This window comes from Miniopterus schreibersii (assembly GCF_964146895.1).
Source record: "Miniopterus schreibersii genome assembly, chromosome: 19".
NCBI classification, from domain to species: domain Eukaryota; kingdom Metazoa; phylum Chordata; class Mammalia; order Chiroptera; family Miniopteridae; genus Miniopterus; species Miniopterus schreibersii.
The window spans coordinates 11,355,860-11,377,125 of NC_138119.1; the positions used below are offsets into that span (position 1 = coordinate 11,355,860).

Sequence of the window (21,266 nt, forward strand, 5' to 3'; positions counted from 1 at the left end):
TGGGACCTTGCTCCCAGGGCGACCTTTCCTCCTCTAGCATATTGATGGTCATGCGGTAGCTTGGACCCCCTGACCTTCCCTCCCTAGAGATAACAGCTAGGCCTCAGCTGTATTTCAGCTCTAGGCCCATAAAAGCAGCAAAACCTGACAAGTGACACCAAGGCTGACCTCAGGACCAGCTGCATTGACTAATGACCCCCTGCCCCAGCACGACCCTGAAAGGACACACCTGGAAAGCTGATGAATATTCTATTAAGGTCTTCCCCTGGGACCTTCCCTAAGGTCTCCACCCTTAAAGCCCTTAGGACAGAGGACCCAGAGGCTTTACTTTCTCCTCTCCTCCTTTCCCCTCCCCCATGTTACCATTACCTTCCTCACTCCCAAGCTCCTAGGGCCCTTCCTTTGCCTCTATAACTTAGTTCCTCAGCCCATTTCTTCTAAGGAATTACTTCTCTTACCTCTATGATTTTATAAATAAATGTTGTCTTATAGTTTGAGTCTTGGCACTGAATTCTTTCCTAGCCAGAACTCAAATACCAAGGTTGCTGAACCCAGGTCCCATCTGGTCCCACTGGTCTAACACCCAGTGCCGTTCCCATTGCCTACAACAATACCCTAAAGAACTCAACTAGCCTCCTATAATCCTATTATTTTAGGACACAGCAATTTATATACATACGTGTATCAACTGACTGACAGGTATGATTAGACAGTCCTCACGTACATGTCCTATTTCCATCAGACGAGCTCTCTAAGAGCAGGGACCTTGTTCCCTTTGGACTACAGTTCCCCGAGGGCAGGGACTGTGCCACACCCATCACAAGGGGAGAGTTCCAAAGACACATCTTTCATTGTTCTCTGCGCCTGGCACTAAGATTAGTATATAAAGGGTTACTGATGGATGGGCAGATTCAGGGCAAAAAGCACCCAATAAGCCCAGGAATCCGAATCCATGTAGGAAAAGGTGCTTCCTTGATTTTACTGAGTCTCCTGCAGACATACCCAATCATGGGTTGGTGTTAGGGCTGAGCTGGCATGTAGAGTCTCAGCCCCATCTCTGTAGCACAAGTACCAGACACCTCAGGGAAGGAGCAACACCTCCAAACCAAAGCACGGCTGGAGGAGGTCTCAGTCAGATCCCAGTCGCTGCATTATTACTTAGTCCCGTGGGTCTTCACTTCTCTACCTGTGAATCAGAAGGTTCCTTACCACACCCTGGCTTACAGGCTGCCTCAGAAACAAGATCATATCTGATGGGGCTTGGAGCTCATGAGAAGAGGCTGAATAGATAATACCAGGTATCATTACAACTTGTTGCCAACAGCGTATTTACCAACTATGGTGATTCAGGGGAAGAGAAAAAGCCAAGCTGCACCTCTGAGGTGAGTCACAAAGTTCCAAATCTGGCCTTCAGCAAGCTATCCAGGCAATGCCCCACACTTGGACCCATGCTGCTGGGCAGGCAAGGACAATTTAAATGGCTCCTGGAGCAGAATTACTGTGTGTTCAGTTCAAATGGTGTTCTCAGAAGACTACTGAAGGCCATGGAGAATTTTCATGAGAGAAAAAGGGAGTTAGAAAACTTTACTGTAGGATTTGGAAACAACCAAGATTTTAACAAAGCAATGTAGAGAGATCTGAAAACGTGGTGTTGGATAAAAAGGAAAACACGGAAATAAAGCAGAAGTCCACTAAGAAAATCGAAAACACATTTACTAGGCATATTTAAATCATGTGTTGAGTATATTAGAGAAAGTACAGCCATAGAAGGAAATACTACGTTGTTATTCTAAACATGAGGTAGATCTGCACGTACAGACGTGGAAAGAAGGCTATACAATACTCTTCAGTTTAAAAAAATAAAAAAGTAAGCAAGGAATACTTATTTACCATGACCCTGTATTTGTGAAAAGAATGTGTATATTATATACAATATGTATATAATAATATATACACCAATATACATACATAGGATATTTAAATATGGTTATCTGTTTTTTAAACACTCTTACCTTTGGCTAAACATTATAATAACCTGAAGAGCTTTTAAAAGTCCTGATGCCCAGGCCACATCTCTGACCAATTAAATTACAATCTCTGGGGACGGCACACAGGCATCCTGTCCTTTAAAACTCCCAAGGTCATCCCAATGGGCAATAAAGGCCAAGAGGCACTGCTCTAGAAGGATCCACCCATTTCAATCTGTAAACAGTGGATGCTTCCAAGGAGTGGGATTAGGGAAGGAGAATTTCTATTTTATATGTTTCTCCATTGTTTGAATTTTTACAGCAAGTTAGTTCTACTATTATATGCAGTGAGAGAGAGAAAGCAATAAACAAAGGGATACGGGAGGAAGATATCCGGCCTCCTGGCTCAGCAGTCGTTACCCCTGTTTTCCTTGTCACCTACCTCAGGTGGGCTGCTATACAGGGTCGTGGGACTTTGACTAAAACCATTTGGCTTCTCTAGCACCACCTGTTCAAAAAAATAAAATAAAATAAAGCTGGTAGTTAAAACAGTCCCAAGCAACAAACTTCAAAACATTATTCTTCTAAGATCTCAAATCTTAGGTAGGTAGATGATTGAGAGAGAGAGAGAGAGAGAGAGGAGATTGAGGAGGAGGGAAAGGGAGAGGAGGGAAGAAAAGAGAAGAGGAAGGGAAGGGGAAGGAAAGGGAAAGGGGAGGGGAAAGGAAAGGGGAAGGGAAGGGGAAGGGGAGGGGAAGGAAAAGGAAGGGGAAGGGAAGGGTAGACTCCCAGTGCAGTGTGGGAAAATGGAAAGGAGAGAAGTGGAGGAACATGTGCTGCCTTGAGAGGGAGTATCTAGCCCTGTAGGCAGGATGAAGGAAACCTCAGGCTAAAACCTTTCAACAGGCTGGCAAATATGCAGGTCCACTCCTTGCAGCCCAGGGAATACAAGCAGCTGCCTGCTACAAACAACTGCCCTTGCCCCTTAGGGATCCTGACAAGGTTCCAGAAATCATAAATCAAAACGGGAAGCAGCATTTGCTGCAATTCTTTCAACCCCAAACCTGACTATTCATCACATGACCACTGGCTGTGCAAACAAGGGGCTGGACTTCTGGGCCAGTCTCTGAGCATATATGTTCTTCAGTCACCTGACAGAGCACCTCCCACAAACAGATGTGAGCCCAGGCAGTGAAAGTCCCACTCTCAGCCAAAGCAAAATGCATTCAGGGGAATCGGCCACACAGTCAGTACACGCCCAAGCCCAAGAGGAACTTGGCCGGCACTGGCTTCTAGGTCCCGATTCCCCCAGGGGCTGCTGGAGAAAGACCACCCCCACAAACCAAATGCAAGTGAAGGAGAGACAACTCAGAATCTAATGGGGCGGGGTGGGGGGAAAAGTCATGGAAAAGCAGGGAAGCTCTGCTCTCCTGAGGACATTTCTATCCTCAGATTTTAGAAAAGCAGGATCCCAGGAGTGTCTATCCCAAGAAGCCTCTCCAATTAGTTCAGTTGAACACACACTTACTGATGATTTCTGTATCCCAGCCCCGGTGCTGGGTGTGGGGACAGAGAGACAGGCGTAAACCCTAAGCTCAAGGAGCTGCCCCTCCAGGGTAGAGGTAGCGATATACACAGATAAATAACAGACAAGGACCGAGAGTTCCAATTTATTATACTACAGGTGTTACCCAAATTAAGCAAGGTCAACTTATCAGTTTGGATTTATCGGTGATTGTCTGATTTATCAGACTTTGTATTATAAGATGGATCACAGAATCCTTATAGATAAGAGGTTTTGCCAACACCTTAAAAACAACTTTATTTCTATAAATCCAATTTTTGGGAACATGGGCTGAGATGTGTAAATGCCAATGCCCCCCTGGTGGAGCGCCTTACCAAGGCTGTGAGTGCACAGAGAAGCCAGCATCGCCCACATTCTCTCCTTGCCTGGCAGTGGTGTCAGGCTCGGCACCCATGGGGTGACTGGTAGATGGGACTGCCTGGCACAACCCCACCATGGACCATTTGCTATTACCTGTATCTCCTGTCGATGGGGAGGCTCTCTTGGGTCCCTGTCAAGCTTGCTACTCATATCCTCCCGGAGCTTCTGCAGACAGCTCCTGGCCTGGACGGGGAAGACAAGGAGCTTCAGCTTTGGGACAGGGTTAGGGAGCACACCAGCCCACCCACCTTTGTGCCATCCCCAACTGAACCCCTAGGAGTCAGGGACTGTGTTCTCAGCACTGGATGGGGGAAGGCGTGTCCCTAGGCAAGTGGGGCTGCAGCCCAGTCCCTCCTATACAAACAACAAAATAGCAAAACCCTTGCCCCAGCTAACATTCTGGCCAGGAAGACACATGACACAGAAGACAGATAAGTAACACGAGCATTATGTTATATGGAACATATAACATATGTGAGGGTCAGGAAAAGCTGGGAAAGGAAAGCTGGCAACTTTAGATGGAATGGCTGGGGGATAGTGGTGGGCACATAGTACTTACTAAGTATTTGTTTATTAATAGAAGGGTCATTAATGATTATTTAACACACGACCGGGCGTGGTTGCACTTTTGAGATATGAAGGGAGCAGAAGGGAGAAAATCAGAACCCACAAAAGAAGGGAGCCAAAAAAATGAGAGATTTAGAGAAATGACCAAGGTGATTTCCACAAGGGAAGGGGTGCCCACCTCCTGGATGTACTGGACTTCACTCTTCAGCTGGTTAATATTCTTCTCATGGATCATCTTGTCTCCCGATTTCCCCTTCAAGTACACCTGAAATAAAGAAACAACACGGCTTAGCTAAGAAACCTCCAGTTAAACAATTCCACTGCATGAGGCAGCCTTATACACTGCGGTGGGAGGGTAAATTGTTAGGACCTTTCTGGATGGCAATTTGGTGATTCAGATCAGAACACTTAAAACTACAGTCAAACCTGTTCTTAAAAGTCTCCCATCTCAAACAATTTGGTTCTCGACCAAGTTGTTCACTGAAAAAAATGTCTCGGTTGTAGAACAAAACTTCGGTTTTAACCTGACCACCCTTTCGTGCTGATACCTCAGTGTGACAAAAAGCGTCTCTCAGGCAACAAACAAAGGAGAGAATGCTTTTGTTGCTGGAGAAATCAATGAGTGGCACAATTTTAGAACATAAAGAAGCCATCAAGAATGCTAATGTTGTCCTGGCTGGTGTGGCTCAGTGGTTAGAGCATTGGCCAGTGCACCCAAGGGCCGTGGGTTCGATTCCCGGTCAAGAGCACATACCTGCCATAACGGGGTGCAAGGCAACCAATTGATGTGTTTCTCTCCCATTGATCTTTCTCTCTCTTCCTCTCTAAAATCAATTTTAAAATATTTTAATTTTTTAAAAAGTTGTTTTAATTTTTAAAACTAAGTTTCATAAACATATCTCCCACTTGTCTCCATAATCTCAGCACCTAAACATGGTCAGTGGATAGACACCAAGAAAGGCCATCCCATTCATCCCCATGTCTGGGGCCAGGTTGCACCAAAGTCACTACAGACTGAATGTGGTCTAACTAAGATTTTTCCAGGAGATGGTTAGGAACTAGCATCACAGGTGTGGTTCTTCCTAGTCAAACCATAAGCTCCCTTTGGCAAAGTCAGTCACTCCCTCTCGCATGCAGCAGGGAGAAAGGATGGAGGGAGAAAAGGCAGAGGTGAACTGAGCTTACCTTAATGATCTCCTCATGTCCATCGTTGGACTCCACCAGTTCCGACGCCAGAGAATGACTGGTGGAGTGGCCAGACACCATGGAATAGGTCTTCCTGCCCGCCTGAGAGAGAGAAAGAGAGAGAGAAGTGGCTCAGAAATCATATGACAAGCCCAGAGCTTCTGCACCTTGACCAATGTAGACAACCTGCTCCTCCAAAGGGGTTAGTCTGACTTTCCCTTCCAAAAACTCATTTCAGAACCTCTCCTGGAAGCCACACAGCAGCAAGGACACCAGACAGGGGAAATTAGTAGAAGTTGCAGGTTAGTTTTCATTTTAGTGGGGGTCTCCCCATCCTCCAAAGCAGCGCAACATGCTGAGGTCAGCTGGGTGTGCCTGAAGGGAAATGCTCGCAGGCAGCAGCAGAGATGGCTCCAGGCAGCACTGGAGGAAGGCCAGCGGCAAGGAAGGAGAACTGGCAGAGGCGAGGAGACCTCACCCCTCCGGAGACCTCCATACCTTCTGGGCTATGTGTTCAAGTTCATCTCCTGTCAGTTCACTCTGGAGAGTCAGTCTGAGAATGTCCACGCTGCCCTAATAATGACAATGACAGCAACAATAACCTTTACTTTTGCCAGCCCTGTGGAGTGGGCCTTATTATCGCCATTTCACAGACAGGAAAAGCTGAGGTCTGGAGAGGTGACATCAGCTTGCCCAAGATCAGGCCGCTCCTGTGTGGTAGGGTGTCTCTGGGGCCTGACAGTGCTCTACACGGCACCAGAGACTACACAGCACATGCTCCACGCAGCCGCAGGGGGGCTACCCTGGTCCTCAGGTTACAGCGAGCACATTGCATGGACTCTCTTTTCCCCTGAAAAGGGCATCCCTGGATTGGTCATCCCCAGTCCAGAATTTCTGCGCCTGACAGCCAACCCAGAAGTTACTGATGCACTTTACAAGACTAGGATATATTTACTGAACCAAACTACAGGAAGGTACCTGAATCCGAACCCCTATTTCTATGAGCCACACAGACATTATCCAAATGAAAGCAGGCAAGACAATAGGTATTTATCTAGAGAGCAGCCTCATGTGAAAGGAAGAAGCAGATTTTCTTTTATAACTCAAAGGTTTAAAAAACACATTGTGGGGAAAATAGAAAACCTGAGGGGAAAAACATACCGTAAGAGGGAAAGTGGGGAACTGGAGATCTGGGGATATAATAACATTGAGAGACAGTCAACAAGGTAGAATGAACAAAACCCAGCGAAAACCTGTGTTAGGTGTAGAGGTGGATGAGAGGCTTAGCCACTCAGGGTCCCCTGGCTCCAACCAGAAAAATCAGAGGGTGGACTAAGTACCTCTAAGAATCCTTCCAGCTTCGATACTGTGACATCATGAAAGGGGAGTATGTGCCTCTCCCAGGCAAAGAAGGGGAGATGGGTGCTGAGCTATCCAAGGATAAAAGTGATCTTGAGGTCATCTGGTCATCCCCTGCCTTGAGGTCAGAAGTATAAATGCTATCTTAGCCTTGACAGATTTAAAGGCACCCTCTTAACTTCCAAATGCCTGTTGGAAGGAAAGAAGGAAGGAGGGATAGACTCTGTCCCAGGAGTTGGGAGAAGCTTCTTTGAACAGGCAATAGTCCTTCCTATTCAAGAAAGAGCAACTCGGGGAAGAAATTGGTCTCTGTGGTCAGACACTGAACTCTCAGTGTTCTCACTGTAAAATGGGAATACTACCATCCAACTGAGAGTGTTTTTTGGTTGAAAGTTAACTGAAAATGTGTGGAAGTTGTTCTCTGCCACATAAGATGGGGGGACTTGAAAGACCACGAAGACACTTCCACATGACCCTTAAGTCTTCCCAATCCTGGCAATGTAGCTGGTTTTACAAACACACTTAATTTCTATAAATAAAAGCCAGCTCCTTAGTGTGGCATTTAGGGCTCTCCACAGTCTGAGTCAATTCACCTCTTCTGCTAGTGCTCCTCATGCCCCCCCATTCAATACGTGCCTTCCCACGTCAGTGACTCTGCTCGCATTTCCTTTGTCTTATATGTCCTTCCTTCTTATTTTCATCTGGGGCATCTGCAAGCCCCCAAGAGCTCACATTCAAATGCCACATCTTCCATGATGCTTCCTCCCCTCCCTGAGCTTGCTCGGTATCACAGGGGCTCCTGTGGCACCTGCCTCCGCCTCTTAGCTATTTGGGTTCCATGAGGAAATGTCCCTTCTAATTGTTAACTCCTTGTGGGTGGCCATGTGTCACAGCCCTTAACACAGTGAGTGCTCCATGACATCTAGATTAAGAGGAGGAAATGATTTCAAAAGAGCCAGAGTGGCTGCAAAAGAGCCAGAGTGGCTGCCAACTTCTCCCCAGGACACAGACATGCGTCTCCCCATATCTGGAGGGTGTGGGAAAAGCTATTTATAGCAGCTTTATTTGTATTACCCCAAAACTAGAAACAACCCAGACATCCTTCAGTAGAAGAATGTTTATACAAACTGTGGTACATCCATACCATGGAATACTTACTACTACTCAGCAATAAAAGGAACAAATCACGGATGCCTGCAACAACGATTTCCAGAGAATTACGCCAAGTGAAAGAAGCCAATCACAAATGCCTATATTCTGCGTAGTTCCATTTCAGTAAAATTCTTGAAATGACAAAATTACAAAAATAGAGAACAGAGTAGTGGTTGCCAGGAGTTCAGGAGAAGATGGGGGTGGGGAGGAAGTGGGTGTGGCTCTAAAAGGGCAACCTGAAGTATCTTTGTGATGATGAAAATATTCTGTGTCTTGACTGTATTGATGTCACTATCCTGGTTGTGACAGTGTACTACAGTTTTGCAAGATGTTATCACTGAGGAACTAAGTAAAGAGTACAGGCGATCGCTATTACTTCTTATAACTGCATGTGAATCTACAACTATCTGGGGGGGGGGGAAGGAAAACACTTTTAGGGACAAAAATTTTAAAATATAATAAAGAAAATAAGTGCTTATAATCCTACTACCCTCAAATAGCCACTATTAAAATGTTAGTGTATTCCTTACAATTTTTCTATGTGTATTTTTTAAAGTCATACCACTGTACATAGTTATAGACTTGCTTTTTTCCCCTTTACTATTTCATCATTAAGTTTCATCACATTAAACATTCTTTAAAACTGGCTTTTAATAGCCACTAGTACTCCACTGAATAGATTAACATAATTTATTCAACCTAGCCCCTCATGAAGGTGATTATCAATTTTTTTATTATTTCTTGCATTTTATTTATTTTAGAAATACACTTTACTTTGATAGAACAAAATGATACACAACAGTACCTAGATCACCACCAGATTTATTGCCTGATCCATTACCTGTCAAACCCAACCTGACTTTCTTCTTTGCAGAAAAAGAATAGCACTTGGAACAGTTAGACCTTGGTTCAAACACTGGCTCTGGCTTTCCGTTGTTGTGTGTAGTGATCTTATGCTCCCTCAGCCTTAATTTATTAGTTGGTAAAACAGAGTACGATGCTTAAGCGAGAATACAGAGATTTACACAAAAATCACTGGTATACAAAAGTGCCAATTCCTCAAAATTTGAAATAATGCTCCTCTTCAAAATATTTTCCATAAGCACATTCTTTATGCTTATAGGTTCAAGTAAAAACGCCTTGTTATGAAAAAGATGTATGTTAACTCCTACCTCACACCACATACAAACATCAATTCCAAGTGGATTGCTGAGTGAAATGTAAAAAGCAAAACAATAAAGATTTTACAGGGGGAAAAAAGAGAACATCTTTATGACCTTGGCAAAGGCAAAAATTTTCTTAAAAATGGCACAAAAAATCTTCTCCAGAAAATAAACTGGACTATATTAAAATTTAGAACTTTTGTTCATCAAAAGACACCGCTGAGTTGCCCTGGCCAGTGCGGCTCAGGAAAAGAAGACACTGAGCGAGTGCATGGCAAGCACAGAGCAGAAGACAGTCACTCTACATATATGTAACAAAGGACATTCAGAATATATAAAGAATGCCTACGAGACAAACTAAGTACAGTGTGGTATCCTGGGCTGACTGGATCCTGGATCAGAAAGAGGACATTAGTAGAAAACTGGTAAAACCGAAACCAAGTCTATAATTTAGTTAACATCATATCAACATTAATTTCTCAGTGAGGACAAATACACCTTGGTTACGTGCGATGTTAACATCGGGGGAAACTGGGCGAAGGACATACAAGAATTTCCTGTACCAACTTTGCAATTTTCTGTAAATAAGAAATGATTCCAAAAATTTGAAAAAATGTATTTAAAACGAGAAAGAGAGGAAAGGGTGGGGGAGGGAAGGAGAGAAAGACAGAGGAAGAAAAACTTTAATAAACATATCACATAAGAGGATATCCGAATGGTCAATAAACACGAAGAAAGGGTTCACCCTCATTAGTCACCGTCATCAAAGAACGAGAACCACAAGCGAGTAATACGAAATACCCACCAGGATGAACTCAAACGAACAAAACAACCCGAGTGTTGGAGGATTTGGAATAATCAAAACTCTCGCAGACTGGCAGACGGGTCGCTCACTACCACGACCACTCTGGAAGATGCACCGGCGAACATGCGCACGCCCTGTAACAGCAATTCCACGCCTGGCTGTCTTCCCAACAGAAGTGCCTGCAGATGCTCCCCATAAAAACACACACTAGTAACTTCATTTTAATAGCCTGAAACTAGAAATTACCCAAAGAGTCATCACGGGTAGAATGGATGATTCTGACACAGCCGTACAACGGGGAAAAACGAACTACTGTACATGCAACGTGGATAAACCTCACAGAAATATTAACCAAAAGAATTCAGACACAGCCGTGTACTAGAGGATTCCACTAATATAAACAGTATAAAAACAAGCAAAGTGCATGCTCCCACCTCCCCACAGGTGCGCGCATTGTCTTCCCCTCCTGGGTCACCCTCCCTTCTCTGGCCTCCTTGAAAAATTCCCACTCGGCCTTCAAAGCTTAGCTGGGCCATCCTTTCTCTGACGGTCTCAGCCCAGCCCTCCTCAGTGAGAGCCTGCTCCCTGCACAGTACACATCCCACGCTATTAACACTGACCCACCTCATTCCTTCCTAACTGCCTATTCATTCATCTCCCCCAATGAAAGCACAAGCTCCTTGACTACACAGAGAGCTTATTTTTAGCAGTGCCTGGCCTAGAGCAGGTACTTGCTTGAATTCCAGGTAAGAAACGCAGACTCCTCAGTTTCAAGAAGTGGTGTAAAATACTGGGAAAAGTAGATACGAAGAGGAGGGGGAAGTAGGGGGGAAATGAGCAAAGGCTAAGAAAGGCAACTCTAAGAAGAAATAAAAGTGACTAATGGGTGTATATATAAGATGTTCCACCTCGCCAATAATCAGGAAAATGCAAGTGAAAACAATAGTGGGTTATCATTTGGCGGGGGTGGGAGGAGATTTCACTAAACTTGGAGATTTCAGTATAAAAATAAGACATGTAGAAGTATGCTCACAGCAGCATTGCTTGCAGTGGCAAAACACTGGAAACAACCCAGCTGGTCCACTGACAAGCAAATGCATGAATAAACTCCGGCATATTAATACAATGAAATTCAGCTGTGAAAATAAGTGAACTACAGCTACATGCATCGACATGAATGAATTTCAAGATTAATGTCAAGTGAAAAAGTAAGCTATAGAATATAGATGATACCATGTATATAAAGTTAAATATATGTCAAACTAAGCAACATATTGCTTGGGCGTGTAGTAATAAAAAGGAAAAACACAAAATTCACGACAGCGATCACTTCTGGGGAGGAAGCAGAGGATCAGAATCTAGAAGGGACCCTGGGAGCTTCAAAAGAATTGTTAAACTAGGCATTCAGTCCACAGGTGCCCATTTTATTGCTATGCTTTAAAACTTTCCATATATATGTCTTCTTTCTTGCTTTTCAGTAAAGCAATGGATTTTCTTCACGTAAACCCTGCAGAAATATCATTTTTAGACCAACTCAATGGCAAATATTAAAGATACTGATACTATCCAGGATTAGTGAGGATGAAGGGGGAAAAGACTAATCTCATATATTGTTGGAGACAGTGTAAGTTTGCAAAAGCATTTTTGGAAGTGAATTTGGCAACATTAATAAAAAGAATTTCCATATTTCGTCAACCCTTTGATGCAGTAATTCTGCTTTTAGGAAGGATGCTCTATGAAAATCCACGCACAACTGCCCAAAGATATATGTATAAAACTGTTGACTGCAATACTGCTTATAATAGTTAAAAACTGGAAAGAGCATAAACATTCTCTAGTGAGTGAGTGAATAAAGGATGGCAACGTCTATACTATGGAACACTACACTGCTGATAAATAACCTTTACACACCAACAGGAGAAATCACTAAGATCTATTAAGTGAAAAAAGCAAGTCATAAATTAATTCATAAAATACGACTTCTCATTTATTTAAGTATGCATACTTAAGTATATATGTATATATTTTTCATAGTCATGATAGCTGCCAACTCCTAAATATATAGCAATTACTACATGATGAGCCCTATTGGGTCCTGTTCTAAATGCTTTACATGTATTAATTCATTTAATCCTAACAACACTGTATGGTAGCTATCATTATCGACATCCCCATTTAACAAATGAGAAAACTGAGGCACAGGAGTCAAGTATCTTGCCCAAGGTCATGTAACTAGTAAGGAACAGAGCCAGGATTCAAAACCAGGCCCGTGGCTCCAGAGTCTGCGCTCCTAACCATAATGCCACATGGTATTTCTTGAAAATAAACACATAGAAAAAGCACCGAATTCCCATATGCGAAACTAGAGAAGGGCAGAGAGTAAAGGGACTTTCATGCCATATACTTCTATAGTGTTTTAAACTTGAGCAACAAAAATGTATTTGCGCAGCACTCCTATAATAAAATATATAAATAAAGAGGGGGGAAAGTACTAAACTTGGGAGTCAGAGGTGAGGTCTGAGTCCAACTGACAGCTATTCACCCTTTAGCAAATCGCTTTCTCTCTCTGGGCCTCAGTTTTCTATCTGCAAAATGGGAATGATAATAGCTACCCTGCCTTTAGGCAGGTAGGGACATGTGCAGAAACAGTGTGAAAGTGCTTTGCAAACCATAAATCACTTCACAAAGGTGAGACAGCGTTACTTTCCCAAGGAGCTCTAGAAAGACTGCGAGGGAGGAGGGAGGGTGAGACAAACTGTCTAAATGGAGCCTGTGAATAAATCTAGGGTTCGCTCTGGCACCTCATCCTCCAAAATCAGAAAACCGAGTCAGCAAGGTCACGGACCTCACCCCACAATCCCAACCCAGAGTTCAGGAGGGAAACCCGGGCCCCTCTCTGCTTGGTGCCATTGGTTGTTTTCTGGAGCTAGAGTGCCCTCAGGGCTGTTAGTGGGCTCCAGAGAGCTTTAGGAATACCCCCAAATGTCTAGCAGGGTGGTCCCCACTGGGGACTCACTGAAAGGCAAGATACAAAGTGGAGCATTCTTCTCCAGGGAAAAAAAGGAACCGAGCTAATCACAAGGTAAGCAGCCTCCAACCTCATAAACAGTCTTGGGGAGAGGCCCAGCCACCTCCAAATTATAGGCGGCCTTGCTCTGTTCAAACAAATCTCCTGCTGTGACTCACTCCTCCGAATGGGGAGGGAGGGGTGAACACAGCTGAGGGCTTAGAGGTCTAGACGCTAGCTAGGGAGATAAACAGGGAGGCCCCCAGAGGTTCTCACATCGCAGGCTCACATGAACAGAGAAAGATCTATGGGGAAAACCTAGGTTTCCCCAAGTCCCACTCTCCAGGCCTCTATGGGGGCCATGAGCACTGGGTGGTAGGTAAGGGTGAAGGGTGCTTCTAAGAGGAAATAAGGGAAACGCAGACTGCCCGAGCTGGAAATCAGTGTCCTTAATTCACCTTCACCTTGTAGCCTGCTCCTCCATTGCATTGTCCCTCAATCGTCCCCTCTTCCATGTAGTCTCTCAAGTTACTGCAGTAATAGCCACTGCAGTTGTCCCCCTCTGAGAAATGGGAATAGCTAGCCCCTTGAAACACTGGCTCCCAAGAGGCTAGGGTGAGGAAAGCCCCAATCAAGTCAAAGAAGAGGGCCAGATGGCGTGCTGGGGGCCTACCCCTCTCTGCTGAGACTCCCAATCCACTCAGTTTGCAGGTGTCAGGTGTCCTTGGTCCTGCCTTCTTCAGAGGTCTCTGGGCCAGAAGTGGCCCTTTATTGAGTATTACACAAAGAATCATTCCTACTTCTTCCCACAGATTAGCCAACAAAACAGGTGTTTGTTTTTGTCTGGCTACCTGCCAAAGAGCATGGGCTGGACAACCTCTATGCCGAGGGCTAACGGTGTGATTGGGAGGTGAAATGAGCAAAAGGGATTTAGGATGGTCCCCTAAGTGGGGCAGCCCTTCTCATTACCTGGAGTCCTGGCACTGGAAAAGCCGGGGCCTGGCAGGGAGAGTGCATACGTAGAGGAAGGTGGGCTCCCAAATCTCAGCTCTGAAGGACACACCCTTTCGCTGAGCCGGGCTCTCTCCAGGAAACCCACCCAGTGCCCAGCCAATGTGGATGAAGGGGTGGTTCCTCAGTGCCCCTCCCCTCAAAGGCCTGGCACCAGTGACCCTGCCCTCTTTAGTCTCTACCTCGCTTGTGATTTTTTGCTTTTGTGCCTCCCATTTCCTTTTTCCCCTTCATCTACCCATTCCCATCCTACTCTATATTTTCTTTCCTTCTCCCTGCCCCTGCTGGCCAGGCTTAAATCTGGACTACCAGCCTCCCTGGCACATACCCATTCTTCCAACCAAACCTCCCCACCCTTAGGAAACGAAGGTATTTCACAAGACTCTGCATAACCCAAAGAGGCATATACCAGAATTACCAGCAGGCAGGGAAGCTTGTCTCACCAGCTCTGAGCACACGTGTCTGGAACCGAAACCATCTGGGTGCACACACACACACACACACCCTAGAGAAATATGGGCCAATGTTGGTGCCAAATGCATGGTGACTGAGTAAGCCTCTGCTTCCAGATCCTCTGGCAGAGCCCAGGATTCCCCAAATTCCTGGTAGACCTGGACACATCAGCTGTAGTGCTCCTGAAAGTAAAACTCTGGCAATGAATGAGGGGGCTGAAATAGTGTGAAGAGGAATTTATGGCTTGAGCTTGGGGCAGGTGTCATCATGAGTGGAAGGAAGAGCCAGTCACCAAACTTGAAAGGTTCCTCTGCCCAGGAGTTTCTTCCCCACCCAGGTGTCACACAGCCAGGGTTTTCATCATTTTAGAATTCATTCATTCATTCGGAGCAAGTAAACATCAGTGACTCCAGATCAATCCTATTTTAAAATGGAAATATTCTGACCCAGCAACTCCGCTCCTAGATATTTCTCTCCAAGAGAAATGAAAACAAAGGTCAACACAAAAATGTGTCAATAAATGTTCATGGCAGTATTATCCAGACAAAAGGTAGAAACAACCCAAATGTCCACCAATATTTATCCACGATGAACACATGATAATATAGCCATACAATGGAACATTATTCAGCCATAAAGAGGAATGAAGTACTGATTCATGTTACATGGATCAACCTTAAAAACATCATGCTAATTGAAAGTAGTAAGTGACAAAGAATCACATACATAACTATGGTTACGTTGTATTTATACATTATATAAAACATCTAGAATAGGCAAATCCATAAAGAAAGTAGACTGGTGGTTGTCTAGGGCTGGGGCGGGAGGTGGGCATAAGTGACTACTAACAAAACAGGGTTTCTTCATGGGGTGAGGAAAATGTTCTAAAATTGACTGTGTTGATGACCATACAACTCTGTGAATATACTGAAAACCATTGAATTGTACACTTTAAAAGGGTGACTTGTATAGTATGTAAATTATATGTCAATAAAGCTGATATAATAAAATGAGGCCCATGGTAAGTCTTCAATAAATCACAGCTTTAGTTATATATATGTATATATATTTTTAAAAGAGTGGGGCTCAGGAAAGACTTAGTATTAAACGAATTCAATTTTCTGAGGTCCTAAAGGAATGACACCTATGCTGGAGTAAAGACAGAGGTTCAGATTGCAGCAGATGAAAAAAATTGCAAATGCACCAGGGCATTAAGAGAACCACTCTGGCCAAGACTAATCAAGATACAAAATGAGAGTGGATGAAAACGGTGCAGTAGCTAAGGAAGGGGAACAATGACAGGTTATTTAAAGGGAATCAAAGAACCCATCAGGGGACACCAGCTGCTTCGTCTGTGGTCAGAAAAAGGGGGAGGAAAGGGGCCCAGAGGGGGATGCCAGAATATGAACTTGATCATGATTCTGTCTAAGCCAGTCCTGGCTGAGCTGGGACTAGCAAAGGTCACTCAGGTCTTCACCCTGGGTCTACCTACAGGCCCCTTCTCTTCAGGTGTCTCCTTCCTCCACTGGCAGAGGAAAGGGGAAAAGCAACAATAAGAACACACAAATGTCAACATTATGAGAAGGAGCAAACCTAGACCAGACCAGAGAGCTCCCAGACTCCTCTATCCCTTGGCCAAGGGTCTCAGGAGAGGCTACCAGTCTAGTCTAAGCCAGTAAATAGCAAATAGAAAATAACAGCTAACACCTGAGGATTTACCATGTGCCAGGCACTGGTTTCCTATGAATTACCTTATTTAATCCCTACAACTTTATGAGAAGGGTGCAATTATTATCCCTGTTTTACAGGAAAACGAGTCTGAGGAGCTGAAGTAATTTACCAAAGTTTCTTGGGCGAAGGAAACACTGAAGCCCTGACAGCCCACTGGGTCAGGTACCCCAAACCAGGCTCTTAACCACATGCTATTAACAGAAATCATAGCTTAGCCAAAAACTGTGATGTAATTACATTAAGAGGATGGGAGAAGAAAAAGAGAGGGTGTAAGGGGTGGGAGTATACACTTTCCTATAATTCCTACAGCAGGAACTCAATAGATGTCTAAACCTGATAGACCAAAAAGTATTACTATAAACATATTATTTAGAAACCAGCAGTAAACACCAGACAAAAGAGCTAAAAGAGCTGAACTGGCTACTTCCACGGAGAGGACTTGGGGTAAGGAACTACTTGCTTTTTTTTTTTAAGCCTTTTGCTATTATTAGATCTTTTAAAAATCATGCATATTTTTCAAAAGAAAAATATATATTTTTAACATTTTTTAATTAATTTTTAGAGAGAGGGGAAGGGAGAGGGAAAGAGAAACATCTATGTGAGAGCGAAACATCAGCTGCTTCCTGCACGCCCCTATTGGGATCAAGCCCAAAATCTGGGCAGGTGCCCTGACCAGGAATAGAACCGGCAACTCTTCGGTGCACAGGATGTCACCCAACCAACTGAGCCACACTGGCCAGGGCTGGAAAATGATTTTAAAAGAAAAAGAAAGAAAATCAGAGATATGCCAATCAAAGTCTAATGCAGTGAACATCTACTGCTTTTGCCAGGCAGCTTCCATCCTCTACTGGTAAAAGCACTTGGGTTTTGCTTTGGAGAATCTCCCTCCTGTCAATCAGGGAACCCCCCTGCCCTAGCCAAGGGGGTCTTGGGGCCAATGGCACCCTCTTCCTGGAATCTTGAGCAAAACAGCAAAAAGACAGCTGGAACCAATTCACCTAGAATTAGAGACTCTCCATTAGTTCCTTCCACCTACACAAGCCCCAGGACTCCCTTGGTTCAGACTTTTTAAGTTTTCCCTTAAATTCTTTGAGCTGCCCATTTCCTTCTAATAAATTCCTCTCCTGCTTAAGTTAGGCGGAGTCACTCTGTTGCTTATAACCAAAGAAACTTAATGGGAATATCTAATGTTTGAGGTTGACTTATGCTTTTATTTGCCAGTATAACTTACTATAGTTGTTTACAAACTTTTGACCTAAAAAATACATTTTACATCACAATCCAATATAATACGTATACATATATATAACTGAAACAAAAGTTTTGCAGAAAATGTCTACCCTAACATTCTGAGAGTGTTCATTTATTTCCTTTTTTAAGACTATTTTTTTAGAGCAGTTTTAAGGTTTACAACAAAGTCAAAGGGCAGGTACAGAGATTTCCCATACATGTCCTGCCCCCTTACATGCATAGACTTCCCTATTATCAAAATCATTCACCAGAATGGTACCTTTTTTTTTTTTTTTTACTAAGGATGAACCTAAATTAACACATCATAATCACCCAAAGTTGATATTTCACCTTAGGGTTCACGCTAATGAAGTGAATGGTGCTATACATTCCATGGGTCTGGACAAAAGTGTAAAGATATATATCCATCATTATATCATACAGAATATTTTCACTGCCCTAAAAAGTCCTCAGTGTTCTATCCATTAATCATCCCCTCACCCCCCAAAACTCCTGGCAACTACTGATCTTTTTATTGTCTCCATAGTTTTGTCTTTGCCATAATGTCATATAATCGGGATCTTTCTTTTCTAATACTAGTTCTAACCCACTAAGTTGATTTCACACCCGCTAGTGGTTATGATCTGCAGTTTGAAACACACTGGCTCCATATACCTGCTGCATCTGCCACCAACAATTAAAAACAACCCAGAGAGTATATGAGCCATATTTCCATGTCCACGTGTGGTGCACTAAGACACATGGCCTGGATGGTGGGGAAACGCCAACAGAGTCCCAGGGTCCTGACTCTCACTGGTACACACCAACTGGGTAAACTGTCTACACTGCTGACATCAGAAGAAACGTCTGTTCATTTACTCACTCATTTGCTCATGCACTGAGCACTCACTCAATGGTGTGACTATATGCTAGTTCCTGGGGACTGTTCAGAGCCATAAAATTCTATCTGCAGGCTGGCTCAGAGGAGAGGAATCCAGAATAAAGCCTGTTCCATGACGGAGTAAATGTTTATCACCCCCTCCTCCTGCTTAAGAGCTCAGGAATGTCTCCAGGATCAGATCTGGACAACGATTATTTCATTCCCAGCTTTGAAGTAAATAGCTCTCAAGTCCAACCTAGAAAGAAGGAATAAAAGTGATTTTCTGTCTCCCCCTGTTCTAGAGGTGTCTGCTTAAGCTTCAAACTATGGTTAGAATCCCTTGCTCATAATTTTCCTACCAACTTTCTGCCCCACTGGACAACCAGCAAAACATCAAGGAATAGAAGAGGGTGTTGATTCATTCTCAACACTGCCAGTGCCTTGGTCTTAAGACCTTTCTAGATCTCTTCTACAGCAAGCAAAAAGAAGCACTAACATCCCTCTCCTTAATTTTCCTCATACCCATTGCACTGCCTCAACCATACCAAACCAGTGAGCAAGAGCATGGTGTATAGGACTTGGAGCTGAGACACAACAGGGAGTGGATTTTTTTCCATCTCTACAGCATCCCATAGCTGGGGAGCAGCAGGCTACAGAGACTAGGGATTGGGGGACCCGGGTTCGGCAGGAGCAACAAGACCTGTATTGTAAGGTGGTAGAAACACAGCCTGGGCAGCAATGGAGAGGCGACTGTGGACAGTAATCACCTCTACCATAACCTGAAATGAGCAACTATTCCATAAGTATTCTTTGAAGAAGAGCCAATCCAGGTGCAGCTGGGGCAGCTACCTCAGGGGCTTGCAGAGACAGGAAGAGGGAAAGGGAATCAGCTACGGAGGGGAGGGGGGAGGGGAGCAGGGGAGGGAGGGATACAAACTCCCCATCACGTTAGCTCCCATTTCACTCTCACCCACAATAGCTTGGAAATACATGAAATAGTACACACCCATTCTGGATTAAGTTCCCCAGCAGAGCCTAGCAACACTCAGCCACAAGTTACCTTCCTCTGCCTCTCTGCGGGGAAAACCATATGGTCAGCTGGGGTTGGGAGGGCAGGGACAGGGAGCCAGGGAGTGAGGGGAGCAGGGCAGATCGGTTAGCACTGGACAACTCCCCTCTCTCAGCAACCCTCAGTCCGTCCAGAAACCCTGCGGCGTCGGTCACTTCCCTTCCCTTCTCGCCCCAGGTTCCCGCATTTCCTTGCCCTGGACTTGGATGCAGGAGAAGAAAGCAAAACCAATAAATCGCCCCAGGAAGCTATCGGTTGGCCAATGTGGGGAGTGGAGGGCTGGGGGGGGGGGCAGGAAAACTGAAAGGGGAAAGGAGAAATCCAAGCAGAGAGGTGACCCCTAAGCAGACAGCCCTATCCCTCCTAGAGAGCGTTCCTGGCAAATCTCGGCGCACTAGGAATCCTACTCCTTCCCCCTCCAGTCCAAGCCCTAGGATTTCACTCCCTACCCTTTGTTACTGATCACCCAAAGCACCAAAAAGTTCTTCGAAGGGCCGCTTAAGTCACTAGGACCCACAGAAAAGCCTCATTCCCTCGTTGGGCCCCAAAGTCCAAAAGAGCGCAGGGATCTCGTCGCCGGAGCTCATTCGCCTACCGCCCGATCTACAGCCAACAGGACGCCAGAGCGGCGCGTCCCACCGACCCGCGCCGAGTCACCGGCGGGAGCCGCAGTGTTCTCCCGAAGGGCAGGAACGCCAGGAGTCCTCGAGCCTCAAGAATCTCCATCCCGCGACTTCCCAAGAATCCCACTGCCCGCCGCCGGGCGGGAGAAAAGGGAAACGCCGCGAGGACCTGACTGCACCGAGCGCGGCACCAGGTGATGTCAGCGAACTCGCCGCGGGGCGCGAGCGCGGCGGAATTGGAAGCCAACTATACCGAGGTGGGGAGGCGGGGAGGCCGCTTTTTCTTACCGCGGTCTGCCCCTCCGGCTGCACGTCCACCAGGGTACACCAGCCCCGCGTCCCGTTCATCTTCTTCCCGCGCGGCTCGCAGCACTCAGCCTACAGCTCTGCCGTCCGGCTCCAGCTAGGCGGGCGCGCGCGGAACCGCCCCCTTGTATAGGCGCGGGGGGCGGGGCCTGGCTATTAGACACGCCCCTAAGGCGCCGTTCGCCAACGACTGAGCGAAAGCGTGGAGTGGGCGTGGCCTAGAAGCCTCAGGACCCGCCCATCTGCCCTACAGGGGATTTACATAAAGGTGGGGCTTGGGCGCTAGCTACCAGGGGTTATTTAACTCAAGTTTTGTCTAACGTGTGTGGTTGTACCTCAACCATGCTTCCTTAGTTTTGCTGTCCCCTCCTTTCAACGCCAAGATCAGTGTTGGTGAGAGATAATCACCCAGCATACCCTAGAGAACGAGTTGGAAAAAAGCGTCCAGACATTCTCTTCTCCCCACTTAAAGGCCTGTCTATAGGCTTTGTGAAGCTGAGCAAATTTCCTCCACCATAGAAATGCAGACATCAAGGGCCAGCTCATTCAGACTGGCCTAAGCCAGTCTGGCAGGTGCCCTTCCCTGGCAGGAGGCCCAGGCCAAAGTCAGAGCCAGCTTGGCTCTGGGTGGGGCTTGTTTTGCAGAAGCTATTATACCAAAGCTGCCCTGATAGGGTCAGAGAGGTGGGACGTGTCCTTAAAAGGAATTGTATTCTTGAGAAAGGATGAGTCTCGATTTCTCCAGTGGCATTTGCTCCCTAAGCCCAGGTTAGCATCTTAAGGGTCTGAAAGAGAGCATAGCCATCCAAGACC

General features: G+C 45.4%; 1 protein-coding gene across 4 annotated transcripts in view; it reads right to left on the reverse strand.

Moving 5' to 3' along the window:
• TUFT1 (tuftelin 1) overlaps positions 1–20,577 on the reverse strand; it is a gene marked incomplete at its 3' end in the record, with an annotated part of 29,763 nt that extends 9,186 nt beyond the window's left edge. The window contains exons 1-6 of one of the 4 annotated variants that reach the window (XM_081120594.1): positions 20,436–20,556; positions 6,163–6,237; positions 5,665–5,766; positions 4,658–4,744; positions 4,006–4,095; positions 2,410–2,475 (exon numbers count right to left, since the gene is read on the reverse strand). In XM_081120594.1, the coding sequence (XP_080976720.1) occupies positions 2,410–2,475; positions 4,006–4,095; positions 4,658–4,744; positions 5,665–5,766; positions 6,163–6,237; positions 20,436–20,495 (480 nt within the window). In that variant the 5' untranslated portion in view covers positions 20,496–20,556. Of the gene's footprint in view, positions 1–2,409; positions 2,476–4,005; positions 4,096–4,657; positions 4,745–5,664; positions 5,767–6,162; positions 6,238–20,435 lie in introns of all 4 variants that reach the window. The other 3 variants (XM_081120596.1, XM_081120595.1, XM_081120597.1) reach the window with 3 other exon arrangements.
• Between the last annotated feature and the right edge of the window lie 689 nt (positions 20,578–21,266).